Source organism: Podarcis pityusensis (assembly GCF_964106645.2).
Source record: "Podarcis pityusensis genome assembly, chromosome: 12".
Classification (NCBI taxonomy): Eukaryota; Metazoa; Chordata; class Lepidosauria; order Squamata; family Lacertidae; genus Podarcis; species Podarcis pityusensis.
In genome coordinates this window covers 15,041,185-15,061,994 of record NC_138037.1, presented here as the reverse complement: position 1 = coordinate 15,061,994, position 20,810 = coordinate 15,041,185, and the positions used below count along the sequence as shown (strand labels likewise).

Sequence of the window (20,810 nt, the reverse complement as noted above, 5' to 3'; positions counted from 1 at the left end):
TAACCCACAGCGCCACCCGCGTCCCTCGAGTGATATTTACTCCCACGTAAATAAATGAAAATATTCTCTCTTTTCAGATTGTCAATTTGTTTGGGGCCTTTTGAGATAAATTTGCACAACAGCAGTAGGGTTTTTTAAAATGTCTTCTGAAGTAGGTATGAGGAAGCTGTGGCCCTCTTGGTGTTGTCAACATATTTTCCTTGAAGATATTATGCAAATCTTGATTAAACATTGTTTCCATACAATCATGCCCTGCAGTAGTATAGTGATGGGCATGTCCACCTCTGTTGCATGAGAAACTGACTGCAAGCAACATAGATGGTGGATGAACTACAGAGTGGCTGTGAATGCTAAGGGAGCATTATCAACAGTGCCTGTTAGTAGGGTTAATGCCGAGTTTCTAATGGCAGAGATAACATGCCAACTAGCTTCCACTGAAGCTATCATTAACAGCCACCTGAGCAGAGCTGCAGGGTGAGGCTGAAGGACTTTATGACACAGTCCACCTAGACGATGGTGCACCAAAAACATGTAACAGCAATGGAAAATGTAATCAGCAAAATGCTAAGTGGGGAAAAAATAATCACAAATTGTTTTAAAAGGTGCATATTCTCAAATAGATTAATATACTATTGCAAAGTTTTAAAATGCAGCATAAAACTTTTCTTCAATATCCAGCATCAAATTGGAGTTAAATCACTTACATTACAGTCTGCGGTAGGCTGAGGTGTGGGCAACTGCACCATGTACCTCCAGATATGAGCTGTCTGATCTCCTGAAGCTGCAGAGAAAGTTGAAAGAATATGGAAATATAGTAGATAATTCAGATGTCACACTCCCAATCCTCTAAACTAGCCTTTCTCAACCTGTGGGTCCCCAGATGTTATTGAACTACAACTCCCATCACACCTAGCTAGCAAGGCCAGAGCTCAGGGATGATGGGAGTTGTAGTCCAACAACATCTGGGGACCCACAGGTTGAGAACCGCTGCTCTAAACTATGGTACACAGGATTTGGAACAAGTTGTGAGTTAGAGTGCTTCCTGTCCCACCAGTCTCCTTTCCTTTTCTGCAGTCCTTGATGCAAAACCTCTTGGTTTCCTCAAACCATGGTTTACCCTAATGTATGAACAGGCAAACAGTTTTAAGCAATCTCTCCAAACTGAAGTTTTAAACGATGGTTTGATCCTACTTTACAAAACTGGCTTGCTCAGACTATAATTTGCTGGTTTGCACATCAAGGTCAAATGGTGTTTGAGGAACCCAGGTAAGAGGTGGGAGAAGGAAAGTTTGAACTTGTTCTCACTGCTTCAAACCAAAGAGGATCAGTGTTAAGGTCATTGCATTTTTACCATTTTGACTCAAATGCCTAAGTTACTTATGCATAAATAATACTTACTTTTGAACAAATACTGCTGCTGACCACTTAGTTAACATTCAGCCTAAATTAAATTTTTCATTATTTGGGGACTATACAATGTTCAATTAAGCAAAGAGAATGAAGCCAGCATGTTCAATTTACACACACACACACACACACACACACACACTTTAACATCTAGTCATACATATAAATAATTTGCACTTATTGAGAGGATTTTTTGGTAAACCACTTGGAAGTTTTATTTACACTTAAGAGGCTATACAAGTTTTATATAAACAAACAAACAAACATTCATCACCTCCTCAGTATCAGTCTTTCTTGCTGCTGCATCCCAATGCAAGTTTTAATGTGTGTGCAAGTTCAGGAAAGCTTCCAACATCCCTTCCCTCCCTCCTCAATGGCATTGTAAACAATTTTATGTCGTCTATGTGGCCAAGAAATAATTGCATCACTCCTTAGGAGGTAGGGTATGGGATGACCTGTAAATGCCTATAATACACACAGATTACAGAATTTTCCTTTTTGACCCCAAAGTTAATTACCTTTAAGTCAACAGATAAAACTGCAAGCACCCCATCTCTCATATACAGGCTTATTTAAATAGAGCATGGCCAAAGAAAAGAGAAATAAAAACTTTTTAAGGTGAGTGAGTCAGGACAACAGAAGCTCTGGAGAAGATGCTCAGAAGTAGAGCACACATTTTTATTCCCAGGTACAATCTCAGACATCTCCAAGCAGGATGGGGAAAAATTTCTGTTTGTAACCCAGAGAGCCAACGATATTCCATGCAGAGTAGACAACAATGAGTTAGGTGAATTGATGAAGCGGAATGGAGGGGGGATTCGGGAAAGACAATACATCTTCACATGGCACAAAGCTAAACTGTGGGATTCGCTGCAATGAGACATGGTGACAGCCACCAAGTTAGATGGCTTTAAAGGGAATTAGACAAATTCATGGAGGACCAGGCCATCAATGGCTAATAGTCAAGATAGCTATATGCTACCTACAAAATCACAAGCACTGGAAAGGGCTATTGTCCTCATGCCCTACTTGTGGGCTTCCCGGCACCCTGGGAACAAGCTACTGGGTTAAATAGGCCTTTAGTGTTATCCAACAAAGCTGCTCTTAGGATGTGAATAGTCCGACTTGGTATAAGGCAGCTTCCTATACAGTACTAACCTGACAGAGGTAATCAGCAAACACACACATGAAGCAAGTGGTAAATTGACCATTCATTCCTAAGGGTATTGTGAATATTATTCTGTGAGCCCAAGATAATGACATACCTGTAAGAGCCACTTGTTCCGTCGGATGAAACTTGATGGAATTTACTGTTTTTAAGAAAAACAACACAATTATTATGACCAACCAATCCACAGGAAGTCCACACTGTACATGTAGCTAAACATAGGGGCAGGGGGCACATCTGAACCTCCACTGTGCTTTAAGATCTGTTCAGTGGTTTGTGGGAGGGCTGGGATGTACTTTAACCTAGGAGTTAAAATATATGCTTGCAGTTCGATCAGTGTCTAGTATCATTGTGGGGTGAGGAATAACTTAAAGATAGAACTCCAGTGATTCTAGTGATATCCCATAAGCAAGAGGATTAATGGTGGGGAATGTTCTTGTAAAAAATTCCAGAGCAAAGATTTCCAGCAAGAAGAATGGTGCTTGTCGGATCCAGTAAGAGTTATTCTACAAACTATGCAAACTGAGTTAGCACAATTCCAGATTTTTCTGCTTCACACTGCAAGGGAAGGAGAGGGGAAATGATTCCCCATGCAAAAATGCAAAAAAAAGAGAACTCCCCATATCCAATTTAGCTAGCACATCAATGGAAATAGACTGAGTGCACTAGCTCACTACAAGCAGTGACCTTTCTACATGGAGCATTCAGAAACCTGACATCTCCCACTTGCATTCTGAAGTGGTACTGTTCAGAATTCTACCATCTCAGTCTGTGTAATGGGTAAAATGAATCTGATCTTTGTGAGAATTTTAATAAGAGTTACACAACAATTATCAAGTTTGAAATCCGAAAGCACGTTTAGCAACCAAACATTTATATTGTTATTTCTTGCTTGCTCCATTGCATTTTATGGAAATGTTCAAATTATAACCACTGCGTTTCAAGTTTTTCCTTTGACTATTAATATGCTTCTCTTTGATTCAAACCATCTTAAGAAACTAGGTTGAATCCCACGGTGCACTTACGTTCATCAAAGGGACACCCTCACCAATGAAAGAGGAGGAAATGTTCCTCATCCTTCTCCCCAAAAATATTTCCTGGGGTGGGTTTGAGAAAGCCTACAGAATATGGTGAAAGGTGGCCAAAGGAATGCAATGGGGAAAGGGGAATTTGGCAGAAATTAGTGGAAGCCTCTGCCATACAAAACACTTTTCTGCAAGTTGAAGAACTCCTTCAGTTCGCACAAGCGAACAATTGGATTCAACCCTGTGGCTTTTGCATACTAAAACCATACATATACACATGCCATTGCAGGAAGAAATTATACATAAAGTTATTTTTCTGACATTCCTGTTCAACAGCAGGGATTTCATCTCACCTGATCCAGCATGCCCACCATATTTCACAAGGCACTTCCCTGTTTCTATGCTCCAAAGCAAAGCAGTGTGATCTGTCAGAATTAAAAAGGAAGGAAAATGAAAGAAAAATGCTTTAATTTAGGCAATGGAGGCCCTGCAGAATTATAGTGACAGGTAACAAAGCATACGGCTACCAGTGAGACATGTGCTAGCAAAGTATGCCCCTGTATGTTGAGCTTGACAACAAAGGGAGTTGGAAGTTGTACATACAGTTATAAGTCAGAGAAAATGCATTTCAGGGGAGTCCTGTTCCTGTGGCTCTCAGTAGGAAGAAAACCTCTACAGTGAATGGAGGCAGTTTGTAGTTCAGGCTCGTTCACACACGCATGCCCATTGTTTGATTTCTCCTTGCCTCAATACTCACAGGAGAATGCCTATTGGTTGCACAGAAAAACACTGATTTTGAAGTGTCCTAACTTCCCTGTGCTGTTCTAGCTATGATGGCTTATTCACACATGAAAAGCCCTACTCGGGGTTTCCAATTACACAGAAAGCTTACTCAAGTACAGCAGGATCCCTGCTGCAGACATTCATTCCCCAATGTCTGGGACACTAGAAGACTGCAAGTATGGTAAAGGGGGCATGTGGAAGAGGAAGGGGATGTTTCCCCCTGCTCATGGGGGCTAAGGGGCAGGGGAGAGAAAACAAGTGAGAAAGGCCTGAAACACCACCCAATTTTGCAGTCATCAAGCAATGAGCATGCATGTCTGAAGCAGCCTTAGTGAATTAGGAGGTGTTGGCGAGGAAGTTAGCTGTACAGTGGACGCTCAGGTTGCGAACGTGATCCGTGCAGGAGGCACATTCGCAACCCGCAGCGCCACGTCTGCGTACGCGCGGGTTGCAATTCAGCGCTTCTGTGCCTGTGCAAAGTGCACGCGCGCTGAAACCCAGAAGTAAGCCGTTCTGGTACTTCCAGGTTTTGGCACGTCTGCAACCCGAAAACGCGCAAGCTGAAGCGTCTGTAACCCGAGGTATGACCGTACTTTCTTGACCAAGTGCAGGTCTCCAATTTCTCTGAATCATACCCTCCTGCTCTCTTTTGATGTCCAGCAGATGGTGCTAGCGTATCTCAGATTCCTCATTTACCTCTCTTTCAAAGATATATTGCCATTATATGCACATTTACGGCCCCTGGTTCATATAGCTGCCAGCATATTTCAAATTCTATGGGATTATCACTAGTCCCAATACATGAAGTGTCCTTAGCAGGATAATCTTTCAGCAATGGAAGCACAGATAAGTCTTAAAACGGATAACAAAAATTAGGTCATATTTCTAAAGTTTGGTTTTGGGGACAATAGTGGGTAGGCAAAGAAAAGGAGGTGAAAGACAAACCTGAAAGGGGAAAAATAAAGAAGAGAATGTAACAAGAGAAACCTGACACCTGCATAGCACCTGCATTTAGATGTCCACTACCTCTTCCTAACTGTTCCCTCTTAAAGCCTGAGGTACACTATTTTTGTGACATTTTGCTTAGCCTAATAAAGATACTGTCCCAAGGTATGACTTGAAGTCAATTGAGACCACCACCTTGCTGAAGCTAAGCAGGTCTGAGTCTGGTTAGTGCCTGGATGGGAGACCTCCTGGGAACGACGCTGCTTGCTACCCTGGGTTGCATGATGGAAGAAAGGTGGGATGTCAGAATGTAAAATAAATACAGATTTTTAAAATGGGGCAAAGCAGGTACCTTTACTTTTTGTGTAAATGTTCTCAGTAAAACCACACTTAAGAGAGATGAATAGCAAAACAAAAAAGTATAAATGCAACAAAAAAAACTGAGATCAAAACCATAATGGGGCCATATATAGGATTTGATTAACACAAAAGTCAAATGCTAGTCTGAAAGCATGCCCTGATTTGGAACAGTGTTTCCCAAACTTGGGTCTCCAGCCGTTTTTGGACTACAACTCCCATCATCCCTAGCTAGCAGGACCAGTGGTCAGGGATGCTGGGAACTGTAGTCCAAAAACAGCTGGAGGCCTGAGTTTGGGAAACACTGGTTTAGAGCAGTCTCTTTCAGTCTTGGGAGGGGGGAGCAAAGCTAGGGAGGTGGTAAGAGTTTCTGCACATGTGTACAGTTTAGTTAGAGAAGATCTGGCCCCACTGACTGAAGAATCCAATAGGCAACCCTCTGAATCACAAACATGCTGGTTTGCATCTGATATAGGCAGGGCTAAGGGTCTAAATATGGGGCAGGACCTGAAGCCACCCATGAGTCATTAGTTGGCCATGTTTGGTTTAGTGCGCCCTTTAAGATAGTACACCCTCATAAACAGCAATGGAGACAAAAAATAAAGAGTATTACCAGCAGATGCTGTCCCCAGCACCAATGGCTGAGTTTTCGTGACACTGACATCCCAAATCCCATCCCGATGACCAATGTACTCTTTCACCAGCTGGCAAATGGCTCTAGACGTCGTAGTTTTGAAACTAGATACAATCTAAGGAGAGCAAGAGCAGATATGAGACAAGAAGAGATGTACAATTGTTTACTATCCAGCTCACAAATGCACAACATAAAAGCCATTAATACATTTAACTGTAGCACATTTTATGGATGCATAAGCTCTAGGATGTTCTCTCCTAAAAAATAATGGGACCAAATTTGTCCTGTGTCAAATCAGGACACTGTACTGTGTGCGCCAGAGCAGAATTTGGCCCAGTGTAAGCATTTTAGGAGGTCATAATGCAGCAAACTCTCAGATTTTCCTTTCATCTCTCCTGATAAACAGGTCGGTATAATCTGAGGAGCACTTAGCTTTTCTTCCGTCTATGTTTTATATATGCCATACAAGTCTGTTTCTTAAATTCAACTGGCCAAAAATGGGTAAGGTGCGGGAGAAGGAAAGAGCTGTGTAAAGATCTAAAGCTAAGAGCCATTTGAAATGGCAAAATAAAGAGATAAATCAGCTGGTTTTAACAGTACACTGGAAATAACAATTAACCTGGAAGCACAGCCCAGTTCCTTTTGCTTGTTAATGAAACATTCTTTCCAAGAAACAAAACAAAAAGGGAGAATTGACAACACAAGGGAAAACTAGGGGGGCGGGGAGCAACTAATGTTTAGAGATGAATCCCTTTGTTTGCCTGTTCTGATTAAATGCCTTTTGGGGGGGAAATAGTGAAAAACCTTTTTGAATTTCAATTGCTACATTAAAAAACAGTGAAGAGGAAAAAAGGAAATAATAGTTCACCACCCCACCCACCCCCAACCTGTGGGCAGAGAATTTTTGGTACTATTTGTATCAAAGAAAGAGCTATGTGCTTAAACGCATAATTATGTGTCTTGATTTTGGTAAATGCTGGGAGTTCAGGTCAAAGGTAGAAGAAGCCACAGGAGACAGAAAGAAAAGTACAGAAATATGTATTGGACCAGAGGCCTAGGGACTTTGTCATACCCTTTTAAAAGGTTCCTAGCATGGCCTGCAGCTCCCCAACCACTTTTCACAGGAGTTGCTGAACCATAATTCAGGGTCAGGAAGCAATGCCCCCAAGATACAAAGGCTGGTCCACCAATGGCTGCTCCTGCATAGCACAGCATCAGACTCCCCTAGAGTTAATTTAAACCCACAGAGCAGGCTTCAAGAAGTGTGGTGTGTGTCAAATGTGCAGGTCTGGTTGTGTTTGCAGCTAAGGGGGAGAGGAATGGGTTAGGGAGAAGACCTGGACAAGGATGTGACTGACAGAATGGGTTAGGGAGTGGCAGCTGCTTTGACAAGCAAGAGGACTTTGGGAGGTCCTCAGTGACATACGGGGAAGGGAACTTATATGGAGCAGAGTTAGGGGTGAATGGGGTGCTGATGAAGGGGCTGTGGCAGAGGAGATGTGAAGGATAGCACGCTGGGGTTTGATGGCGAGGTGTACTTACAGATCCTACTTTTGCACCCATGCTCATTAAAACTAATGATTCTGCGAAAAGTTATAAGGGTGTTCAGTACTCCTGGCAGAAGATAAAAGCCTAAATGAAAATCCCATGATGCCGATTGAAGTCTCCGAGGTCTAAAAAGGTTGGTTTATGTTACAATAATACTTCTAATATTCCCTACCAACAAACTACACCTGCTGCAAAGCAGGGATAGGAAGCAGTGCTGATGGCTTGGTTTTCCAAAATAAGTAGCAATATCTACTCAAGATGTCAGATTTCGGGAGGAAACATACCCAGTGCTTTAAACTGGAAAGTATTTCATAGGACTTGGGTTTCCTGACCTCTCACCATCCTGATCTTCCTTCCCTGGGCAGTGCCCTCCTTAAAATGTTGCTCCCAGAACTGGATACAGCCTGAGCAGTGCAGGATTTAGCTGGGAGAAGGAGCACAATTGACGGGCAAGAGTGGGCACTTGCTTCCAATGGAAAGTAGGTAGGCGGGCTGACTGCACTGTCAGACCACTGAGAGAAGTGGAGAGGGAAGCTAAGAAGGGAAGCACCTCACCTGGTGCAGCCTACCTCCTTTTCTCATTCACACATGTGGACACAACACCTGCACAGCGGCTTCTAGCAACAGTGCAGCAAAGAGCATCATATACATAGCTTCAACTATATGCTGTATAGGCTCCCCTATGAATTATTTAACCTGCTTGGATGTGTTCTTATTATTAGACTGGTTTTTGTGCGGGTTGTTTGATCTAGTTCTGTTTTATTGGGGGGGGGGGAGTTTATCTGAACCATTCTGGGATCTTCTATATTTAAAAGAAGCCTCCACGGTTGTGCTAAACCATGGTTTAGCTTAGCATTACATACAAACTAGGTCAATGTTTTTAGGTGCATTTCTAAGAGCTGTTTTCAAACAGAAAGAAAACATGACAAGCAAGTGTTTCAAAACATGTGAGTTATTCCAGTATACTTGGAAAGTTGGACTCCTTGCTGAGGATCTAATATATTCAAAGAGGTGAGCTCCCTTCTGAGCATAGGTTTGTTTATTGCTACACTCATGTATTTTCCCCAACAGGAAATTTGCAGTGCAGCCAGTTCTATCCATGTCTAAGCCAGAGTTCAATGGAACCTACCATCAGGTAAGTATATATACTATATATTATGTATATATGCCTTCTGAACTATTTCAGATTATTAAAATCATCAAGAGAATTAAAATGCATGATGGGAGGCTACTATATTAAACTTTTAATTAAAAAAAAATAAGAACCCCAGAAGCAGTCTTAAAATTACAAGTAGTTATATAAAGTATTTGGTAATCAGAGTCTAGTTAAGCCAAAATCCTGGATGCAACATGTACCATCTTGTAAGCAAACCGGGGGGGGGGTCAATTATTTCCAATTCTGTTATTACAAATAAGACCCCAGGTTTGTTCAGTGATTAAAAAACAAAAGAAAAAGATGTTCTAACCATATACTAAATTAAATTCAGGGGGGAAAGAAAACAGGAAGGACTAGAAGAAGATTGCAATGCTATGGGTAGTGAAAGTATTCCATTTTTTTTCCTCTTTATTAATCTTTATAATGATGAAATGAGACCTAGATGGAATCATAATTAAGTGGTTAATGAGCAGAATTGTTTCAAAGCAAGTAGAAGCAATAATTACTATGGATGCATTGAAAAGGAAACAGGTTAATTCTTGCAGAACTAGGTAAAGATTAGTACTTGAACCATAGTGTGGAATTAATCATAAAATTTTCAAGGCAGTATTAAAATGCAGTTGTCAGACTTAATAAATGTCTTCAAACAAAATGGAGTTACGCATGAGAAGTGGAACAGTAGAATTACAGCAACAGGACTCCGATACCTCTCAACTGTTAAATAAGAAGTGGGGAAGAGTCCAACTAGGCTCTTGAACCCACCTCACCTCACAGAAGGAAATGAACTATGGGAAGATTTCTTAAGTTATTTAAACTTCTGAGGAAACTAAATATTCTAACGCTTTTGAATTCTAAGAAGCAAAAGGACTCAAGCATACATATAACCTCATAGCGTGTTATTTTTTGGGGGGGAGGGGGGACATTTACATTATTTCTTCCTGCCTTTTCGGCTGCTTTATTTCAGTTGGGAGAGTCCTCCTGCCCTACTCTACAGAATTCTACAAATCTGTTACAGATATGGAAGGTATGCTAAGCTAGAAAGGCAATTTATTTTCAAATGTGATCCATTAAAATGAAGTACAACCAAAAGAAAGAAACAAAAACCTGGTACAGTATTGGGATGACTGCAGATCCTCATATAATGAGTAGGGTCTATCTCCAATTGATACTCCTTGTCTGAGGATCCTGCCCTTTGCTTTCCTGCAAACCTACCCTGCTACTCAGTAGCACATGCCACCAGCAGTTGTTCTAACGGCTGCTAGCCTCAGTAGGAGCATGTATTCCCATTTGTTTCCATGTCTGTTATGCATGGCAATCACGTTCCAAGCATAGATGTCCGTTTCCTTCTCCCAGACCACCCAGCGTATTGATTAGCAATCATTTCTTACTACTTATGCTGCTGTATGCCCCACCCAGGTGTCAGTGGAGCAGGACATATCGCTCCCAAGCACTGCAGAACTGGCCCAAGGCCACAGCACATGTGAGCACCTTCTATGAAGTGCTAGTTAGTTAGTTGCTAGGCAGGCTTCCAGTTTAGTAGCATGGGATGTACTATAGCTGCCTGCCAGCTAGTAATGGGCTTGGTTCTCATGCAGACAGATGGGACAAGAGAGGGAATGGTTGAGCCATCCCGATTATGGCAGAGGTGGCATCTATAGCGGTGGGAGCAAAATAAAATAATGAATCATGTGGAATATTAGGTGAAGAGCAGTTCTAGTTGCGGCTCTTATGGGATCTTCAGTAGCAATCAGCAGTGCTTGCGAAGGGGGAACCAACTCATCCTAGTCCCACAGCTGCCATAAGCGTCTTTGGCTGGCATACCTTTCCCCTGTTATCCCCATTGTGGCAACGAGCCGAGAATGTGATTTAATCCTTCCTGCCCATCACTGTACTGTGGATTAATATATCTCCCTTTCCACTGCATTATGGGGTCTGTAACTGCCTGCACAGGTATCGGTTGAAGCATCTACTTTTTACTTCAGCCCCATCTGCTTTAGGCAAGCAGCTCCCAGAGTGTTTGCTTGCAGGGCTATGCAGCCCTTGAGCAGAAAAAAATAAAATAAAATCCCCCGCCCCCATGTTTTGCAGATTGTATTTGAGATTAAGGTCCCTTTTGCCAGCACTGGTGAGATTGCTTCCAGAGAAAAGTTCTGCATCACTGACAGGATAGAAACCCCATGAACTGTTGAGATAATGCCTAGAACAGAAACAATCTAATGCAGATTCTACCACCTGGCATGTTAGGGCAAGAAGAATCTATTATGATGTGAGTGTTACCTAGAAACAAGTTTCACTCAATGTCCAGCTTATGTAATTAAGGCATGGCTTATTAAGCCAGAAAATGCCTAAACCTTATATACGCACATGCAGCCCCTTGGCTTCTTCCTTCACACCAGCAGGGAAGGAAACCAGAACACTGCAAGTTCCCATTACGTGCAAGCTGGGAACTATGGCTTGTGGCTTCCAAACAAGCCAGGATGCAAAAGTCAACACTGAACTAGTTAACTGCGCTTTCTTGGGCTTTTCTACCCCCCACTCAAATGATGCAGGAGCAGAAGGGGTGCTTGCAAATGAACTAAGCTGCTGCATGTCCTGGCTTATGAAGTGAGGACTCGATTACACAATTGTAGTCAATGCATTTTCTGTGTTGCTATCACACAAAAAAGAGTAGGGTACACATTTGCTTAAATAAACTTCCCAGTCATTAAAAGACAAAATCTTCTTAAAGGAATGTCCAAGGAAAAGACTATATCTTTTATAATTTTCCATTCGTTAATGTTATTCTCGCTGCTTAATACATTGCATATGAGCTATTGTGAGGTTTTGAACTTTGCTTGATTTTAGTTCCAGCTGCAGCAGTCCTGAATTAGTCCTTTACTAAGTAGCCCAAGATTTTCTGCAGCATCTTCATAAGAAAATAAACACCAGTCTTTTTGCTACTTGTTCTCTGCAATACGGCATATGCTGAATCCTAGGTACACTTGATAAGCTCCCCACCTACCCACTGGCTTCAAAACCCCTAAAAACCAAGAAAAGCAGTGTGGAGAATTATACCGAATTTATTCAGTTTAATAAAGAAAGTAATGTCCTAGTTTGTTTTAACTGGGATGAACTCATCAGTCTGTATTAATCCAGACTGGTGCTAACACCTTCATCAAATGTAGCAAAGGAATGTGATGAGGGGAAAGCTGCTTTTGGTTTTCAGATTCTGACCTCATCAATTAGTATCCAAAAGCAAAAGCAAGAAATTGTTAAGGATGGGTGGCACAAGGTCCTCCAAGAGGGCACAGTTGACAGATATGATATCCATAGAAGAAAACTGGTTAAGATGGCATTCTGCATGTTCCACCGCTCACTACTGTTTAGCTGGGCATGCATACTAGCACACTGGGAAGCAAAGCAGTTACCCAGGAGTCTCCACCCCATATTTCCCAGCTTCCCACGTTGAAGTTGCGAGGTCCACCTGATTTGCCTGGGAAAGAATTTGAACGCTACATAGCAAGTAAGAAGAGATAAGTATTCAGCACTTTCTTTAAGAGAAAAACAATTTATAACACACACACACACTTAATAGTAAATGTCTTTATTTTAATGACTATTTAAGAAAGTGAACTGCTGTTCGTATTTAATAGATTAATAATACATTGATGCAAAATGGAGGAGATATTTACATCCCACAACATTCATACTGACATTGCGAACTATGTAGAAAGACAAATAAAAATGAAAATTAAACTGAAAATGAACACTAAACACAATTCATTATCAAATTTAAGCATCTCGGCATTTTCTCATAGGTTTGCACTTTCAAATTACATCTGATCGATTGCCAGCTTTTTAATCTATTGACTGTATTTGCCTAATAAGCGGGCATTAAAAAGTGCAATCAAAAGTAAGCTAAAAAAAAACTACCCTGAAATATTCTGTACTGAAGAGTGTTCCACACACTTTCTTCAGCTCTTTCCTGACCCAGTCCAAATTGGGGTGTAGGGCCTACAAATTTGAAATCAAAGTCCTTTTCTAATTCCCAGTATGGTCACCTCTCTAAGTAGCGATAGTTTGGGCAACATTCAGCATAGACTCAGCAGTGGAGATGGGAGTATAAGCTACAAGCCCTGATGGATTGCAACAGCTTTCTGAGTTTCCTAGAAAGAAGAAAGGCTGACCAACTCCAAACTGTGTTTATGCAGAAAAAAACACATGAGGTAGGAAAGTGGTCTTGATCTTAGTTGTTCCGGAAACCAGCCAGAAAGCAAAATAAGTAAATGGGGCAGTTAGCAAACCCAATGTAATTTAATGATCAACACTGGGTAAGTGTGATGTGTCTGATCCTATATTTGACACTGCCACCATAGAAATTTATAATATTTATTTAACTCTGTTCACAGCAGACACCAAAAGTTTACATTTGAACCTAAAAAGCAATATATTTTGAAAGCCCTGTGGAAGATAACAGCATGAAAGGTTTGTATGTGACTTTCTGAGTAATACTTCCATGAGGCAAGAACACACTATTGATCGAAGTATTGATCAGGTCACTGGTAACTGCAATCAGAAGATGCATCCAGTTCATCTCATTTTGAACGAGGCCACAACAGAAATGATGTCCATGAATTAGTAAAATTCATGGGGGAAATGGATGTAACATCTATTTAAATTAACAACATTTTATTCCTACAGAATTCCTCACAATCAAAATGCTATTAGTTTCTATCTTCTATTAACAGGTTTTTTTAAAACCCTGTCACAGCTCTCCCTTGCTGCAAACCTTTCCTTTCCTTTACGATGCATTCATTACATTATTTTGAAGCAACAATTCAGAGGAGTGCAAAACAGACGCCAACGATTTTGCTAGCCTTCACTAAGCATATCTACAAATAGAAAGTACTTAACAGAAAACTGCCAAATTTAGGCTAGCAAGTAAATATTGCAGGGAAATAAAAGGTTCAGTGTGTTTCATACCTTGCTAGTAGATGCCTTGTAAGTAGTCTTTAATTTCTGAGACAGCTGACTGGTACTATGACTGGCTGTTAAGACAAATAATTTTAAAGGGAGTGAGTTTTTAAAGGCTGTTTCATAATTTTATTTGAACATTTGTGATAACATCCATCCAACAAATCACCAACTTAAGTTATGAAAAGCCAACTAAGAGAGGTGTACTTGTCCACCTTCTTCTTACCTTTTGTTTTCAGCTGTCCCTTGCTCAGTTCAGCTCCATCAATGGTTTGGCCTTCAGCTGCTAAGCGTTCATTAAGTGTATCAATCTCTCTACGTACTAGCAGTAGCATAAAAATCAATGTTAATGAAGATAATAGGCATTCAATCACAACTTTTAAATTATCACACATTCCCTATTTCCGAGGTCTCAACTGTGCAGCCTAGTAGTCTCCAGTTTCCATCTACCAAAAGGGCTTTTTGCATCTGCGGTTTATCTGTATACCACAAGTAGTAAGCATAATCTTAAACCAGCAGCCATCAGATTCAGACATAATTTCACAGCAGGCTTTGCCATGAGTAAGTTGCTTCAAAACTACAGTTCCAATGGGAATAACTCTGATGCAAAAGAGCCATTAATAAATGCAAATAAAAATTCAGGAAGGAAAGACCGCTATCTCTCTTCCACAATCACCAAGTCACCGCTTGCCAAAGAGCTTGTTCCTGCATGTAATTCCACTCCAGATTGGAAGACAATGAACCCAGCATTAGAGCTTAACATATTTTTGCCAAGTTTAAAAAGAGAGAGCATCCAGTCTAGATATCTGGCACAGCAATCTTGAATCAATAAACACAAGTAATGATAATAATGGAGAATTATAATTCTTCACAAATTCCAAGAACCCATGGAAGTTAGCCCCCCACACTGGCTCTGTCCTCAACATCCCCTCCAGACATCAAGAACTCCATCACAAAAAGAATGGGGGAGTTGAAAAGGAGAGCCTATGTACATTCAGCCAAGAACATGTAAATTTCCCCTTTCAGGATTTGTGTTCAATGTGCAAAGGTCTGGAGATGAAGTCAGCAGGGGTGGAGATGAACTCAAGGATGGAGGTGGGGGTAAAGCAGGCAGTTCTGCTGCCTCCCCTCCCACATATTCTGTAGAGGGCTTATATGGCAAACATATTATTCCTTGCTATGCATAGTTACATTTTTATGCTGCCTTATGATCAAACTGCTGTGGCTTAAAAATACTGAAGCATAGCTGTTACTTAGTTAAATAAAGAATTAAACAGGAAGCCATATCAGACATCCAAATGCTCTGTTTCATATATATATATATATATACACACACACACACACACACACACACACACCCGTGCATACTGAACATGACAGACTGTATGGATCAAGTTAAGAGGAATTAGACAATGCAAGTGCTAGGACCTCAAACACGTGTGATACGTGGATATGTAACTTGGGAAATGTAAGCGTCCATTCAGAGTTGTTACTAAGCTGTTAATTCACAATCATGTATGGGGGCAGGGGACCAGAATAATTAGCTGAAATATAATGCATCTGGTATATTTTCCATGCCCTTTATTTCAACTTTTCAAATATTTTTCCAATACATTATATAAAGATCAACTCACATTCAAGATTTTCAATGTAGAGGTTTTCAAACTCTCTTTCTATTTGGCCAAAAAGTTCCAGGAGTGTATTTCTTACAGATGATGGCAGTTTAGAATCCTTGAAAGAATAAAAATATTAAAAATTATTGGAGTGCTTTATATTGCCTTAGTGCATTTTTGACACAATGCCAATTCTGTAATTTTACTCCAAAATCTATCCTGAAATAATTTTTCCATTATACCAAAGAAGAGTTCAAATTTAAATCATACTTCGATCTCCACTGTCATGTTGATTTGGGGGGGGGGGGGACTATTAGTGAGTCACAGAACACTCTGCTAGATGAAGTGAGCGCTATTTTGCCAATTCTTTCAGTTTCCCCAGCTCCCCACCCCAAAAACTACTGTGAAGGGTCAAGGGACTCTCAATAACAATTGACCATGATTCAGTCATAAACCAAGTAGCATGGAATGGTGGGTGCCTCAATAATGACGACACCATAAACAACTGTCTGAGCCAAGGCACAGCCTTGATTCCCTGTTCAGCAGTGAAGACCAATGAGGCGGCTTTGAGTGTATACACCCCTTGTTTCACCTGAACATTCATAAAAGGATGATAAGTTGAGGATAAATGAGGTGAAGGACTGAATGCTTAGGCATTCCCAAGTTTTAAACTAGGAGTTATAGGCTTTTACATTTCATCATTCCTCACAGTATGGAAACCCCCCATGCTGCCTTGGCAAGTTTTGTTTTGTTTTTGAAAAAAATATCTTTTGTTTTTTGGAATTATATGGAATTAGTCTTGCTGCTCAATAGAATGTTATCAAGCTATTGTAACTTGCCTTAATAGGATTAAGTAGAGAATTTAAACAAACAAATATAAACTAACAAATACACACAAACTCCAGCCAAATTTACCTGGCCTTCCAACATCTCTCTCTGCAATCCTGACCGCTCCTGTTCAGAACTGTTTGTTCTTCGTATAGAAAGACTGTGAGATTTGCGTTTCTGCTTGGCTTGGCGAGCAGTGGCACAACTTCCACTTTCTGTGGGCATTACTTCAAAAAAATAACTTCCCAGAAGTTCCTAAGATAAACTAAAATCAAGTGTTAAGTATTAGAATTTGCCTTAGTCTTAGAAGAAATAATTGTAATGGAAAAATTTAAGCCTGCAAAATTCTTAAATCATTTTTAGGGAAGGGATATTTTGTTTTTGTCTGAGGAAAAAGAGCTGCTTTTAGTTAAGATTATTTAATTCTGATTCTATTTAAAAAATAATGCTGAAGATATATGAAAGCAGGAGAATTGCGACCACATTCTCTGCCATTAATTGTTAGCTAAAAAGCCACTGTATAAATAAAAAAAATCATCCTCTAGGCTAGAGGCCTACTAAGTGCCTTCGAAATGCAAACCCAGTGAGAATTCCAAAATGCTTCCAGCAAACAATCAAACACCTACTGGACTTCAATGAAATGCATGCAAAGTCATAAACCCAGCTGTAAGTAAAGGAAGATGATGTTTGAAGGGTGGTGTCAGGTAATATTTAGTAGAATATTTGGTAAAATTTTGCAACAGTTTACTAACTTGTTCTGAACTTGTTCTTTCATAAAACGCCTTACGCAAAGATTGTGCTATAATCAAATTAAATTCTTTAAAAAGTTAATTCATTTAACATTCAATGCTTTGAAGAATATTAAAACAGATTTGCAAATGTATCTTTTTTTAACATTTTGCTCTATTTGAAAATCACTACTATGCATTTCAAAAGTCATCTGAACTGTGTTTAAATTACCTGACAGTACACTTCAACCATACTTGCCCATGCATGAACCATACTGCTCCCATAAGAATATCAAGTTGTGCTTCATTTAGGGAACAGTGTCCAAGAAACTCCACTGTATCCAAATCTTTTGACAGTTAATATGAATCTATTAAGAAAGAAACGTTTTCCATTTCCTCCCCTCCTCAAATTCCATTTTAACAAGAGCTGAAGCATTTTATCAATTAAAAACCTTTCAGTTAAGAAGATGGCCACTGTTCATCTGACAGCAGAATTTGTTCTAGTACAAGGACTTACATAACAATGGGAGGCAGACAACACTTTAACAGAGGTATTCCTCCTCTCCCCCATGGGAAAGAATGCCTCTTCTAAAATGGTGTCTTATTCAAGTGTCAATAATCTAAAGACAAATAATACTGTTCAGAATTATAATTCTATTTGTATACAATTTTAAACAATTATAGCTCATAGTTAATCAATTAAATTTTCTTTAACTGGTGCCAGCTCTAATCTTAACATGTGAGTTTTTAGCTTCAATAACAGAACAATGGCTAATTGTTACTTTGAATCCAAGGTTAAAAGACTATCAACTCAGAAGGCAACATTCATTTCCCCCACCCGAAAAAGAATTCTGAAACAATAATGACAGCCCAGGAAAGAGACCCAGGAACTTGCAGAACAAAGAAGAAAGCAATAAAGTTAAGCAAAGAAGTTTGAGCAGCATTTTAAACAACTGTGTGGAAATCCCTGATGTAGGGAGGTTTGACAATACACGAACTCTCAAACTAGGAACGAGAACTGTTATATACATCTAACAACTAGAAGACTGTTGGGGTTTGAAAAATCTAGGTTATGAAATCTACAGCCAAGAAAAATGCATGTTTTGCAAACTGCAAGGCAATGTAGTGTAAATAATACTTGAAATTAACACAGAAAAATACTACGTGACTCTGTTGAATTAGACTTACTAATTAAGGCTGAGGATACTGTATGTTTTGGTACATGGATATGAGAAAGGAGCATTCGTCTGAAACAGCCTTTCCTACAAGCTAAGCACCCTTTTCACATGTACTTTTCTTGTGATTAGCAACCAACAGAAATGGTATCAGCGGTTTGGAAGATGTCTCCAAAAGGTCAACCTGTTAGTGATAATTTCCCTCCACTAGTCATTATTAAAATTCTTAAGCTCAAAGCAGACCCAAGGGGACTTAGATTTTCCTCATCTTTGTGCTAGCTCTGGCTAAAAGATCTACTACACTCATAGAACAGCTGAACTTAAATAATGTATTTTAATCTGATGGTGCAATTTAACCTTCCCTTTTAATCATGGTCAAAACGTTCTGCAAAATGAACACTTTATTTAAGCCATTTTTCACAGCATCAGGAAAACAAGCAGCTGTTTAGATACAGGCCCTTTTTTATCATTTCCAACAAGAAAGGAAGAGCCACAATTCAAGTGATACAAATCAAATTTGGAGAGTAGGAAGAAATCATTTTAATATTTATTCATATTTATTCTAAATCATGCACCTACATCTACAAGGTGCTAAACAAAACACAGGTTAAAGTCAGGCCCTTGCCCAATGCAGTTTCCAGTGCAATTTAGACAAAACTAAAAACCTTCAAAAACTGGAAGAGAAGGACAAACATAATAAAGCACCGTCAAAAGCTTTGAGGGGGGGAAATACAATTTTAGAACTAGAGAAGTTATTTGCTCATAAAATGTTAACAGCTTAGTCAGTTGGACATCATCATTCTGCATTTCATTATACTAATGATCCTTTGCACATCTTCATGCACCAGAATGACTGCAAAATTCATGCATTATTCAGGAAAAAGACATGCTTAAATGCAAGCCCTCCTCCAGATCTTGCAAGAAGTTATACCTAAAGCTGAGGAGGCAGCAAGCAAACACACACACACACACACACACACACACGCACAGAAGACGGGAAAAGGGAGAAATTAACAAGCAGGATTCAAGGGCCCACTGACACGTGATATTTCTCCTACACCAACCACTGTTGTGTGCAATAAACATGTACACCACTGTATGTGACAACAGAGTATATTTATCATTATTAACAGACACATCACGAAGCCAGCGTAGGAAAAAAATCATGTGCTGCAGCTCCAAGTGTACTTTAAGGCTGCAATCCAATGCTAACATACATGAAAGTAATCCCCAATGAACTCAATGGGGCTTACTTCCAAGAAGATATATATAGCATTGTACTGTAAAACTATCCAAAAGACCGAACAGCCTTTAGCTTTTAAAGAGAGATTACTGAACCTTAAAAGGGGGGGGGGGGAATATTATCCTTTAAGCTTTGGTAGCAAATCACTTAAGTTGGAAAGGTGATTTATGTCAAGATCAATTGCCCTTTCACCACAAAAATCTTACAAATTTAATGTAAGAAATGGAATTAACTGAACAAGTCCTTAGCAAAACAGTATGATACATGGAGATACACAGCACAATCCTATACATGTTTACACAGAAGTAAATCTCATTGAGTTCAATGGGATGTACTCCCAGATAAATGAGTATAGGATTGCAGCCACAAGAGGGGATCATTGCTGGCAGTTACCTGGATTCACCCTATTAAATTAGGTTTTCAAAATAATGGAAATTACCTGTCCAGTATATCAGTGTCATGTTAAATATCCTATGAAAACCATATTAAATATTGATTAGTGAAACAATACAAAAATTAGTCAAAAAGACTTTCACATTTTAAGTCAATTATTGCTGAAGCATGCAAAACTACCACCTATACTTTAATCTTCCTGCTATCATGCATGTTAAGGGCCACAATGAGAACATTAGTGAGAAATGAAAAAATCCAAAGTTCAGATGTTGCAGTTTACCTTCAGTATGAGCTGACAGGTACGCTTACTGCACCATCATAATCCTACTTCTTGAAAGCATATTCCATTTTTTTCAATGAGATTTGGTATCAGTGGAATTGTTTTAGAGTAAAGCCTTATTCAGGTGTTCAGCCTCCCATGAGAGATGAGTGGTGCCCTGCTATGCCCCCTCCCCAATGCTATCCACATTAGGGGCATGGCAGCAGCAGGACAGCTTTCCAAATGCACACTGGCTAGCCCCATAATGAGCATTCAGGGTTACGGCTCATGGAGACAAGCAACACACATTTGGCAAGTTGTCCCACTGCAGACATGCCCCCAATGTATGGATAGTACTATGAAGGAAATAGTACCTGCATGCAAAGACAGGCTCTAGTAAATTGAGTGGACAAGACCAATAGTGGGTCTGATGGTCAAGAAGGCAGCTTCTGCACAAGCTCTAGATAAAGGAAAGTGAGGGGTTGGTAGAGCTCGTCAGCCAAGAAAGGTAGCCCATCTAGGAGAAGCAAAACTCTGATCCCAAACCCCTGCTGCCTTGGGAGATATCTTTGGTAGAAGAAAATGCTAAGGAGCA

At 40.0% G+C, this 20,810-nt stretch overlaps 1 protein-coding gene across 2 annotated transcripts in view; it reads right to left on the bottom strand.

The window, feature by feature from the left end:
• Positions 1 to 20,023, bottom strand: part of WDR37 (WD repeat domain 37) — a 41,861-nt gene extending 21,838 nt beyond the window's left edge. Inside the window, exons 1-10 of one of the 2 annotated variants that reach the window (XM_080975589.1) lie at positions 20,003 to 20,023; positions 16,505 to 16,682; positions 15,611 to 15,707; positions 14,203 to 14,298; positions 13,986 to 14,050; positions 12,431 to 12,514; positions 6,299 to 6,434; positions 3,954 to 4,025; positions 2,673 to 2,717; positions 705 to 781 (exon numbers count right to left, since the gene is read on the bottom strand). In XM_080975589.1, the coding sequence (XP_080831715.1) occupies positions 705 to 781; positions 2,673 to 2,717; positions 3,954 to 4,025; positions 6,299 to 6,434; positions 12,431 to 12,514; positions 13,986 to 14,050; positions 14,203 to 14,298; positions 15,611 to 15,707; positions 16,505 to 16,642 (810 nt within the window). In that variant the 5' untranslated portion in view covers positions 16,643 to 16,682; positions 20,003 to 20,023. The remainder of the gene's footprint in view (positions 1 to 704; positions 782 to 2,672; positions 2,718 to 3,953; positions 4,026 to 6,298; positions 6,435 to 12,430; positions 12,515 to 13,985; positions 14,051 to 14,202; positions 14,299 to 15,610; positions 15,708 to 16,504; positions 16,683 to 20,002) is intronic. The other variant, XM_080975590.1, reaches the window with a different exon arrangement.
• Between the last annotated feature and the right edge of the window lie 787 nt (positions 20,024 to 20,810).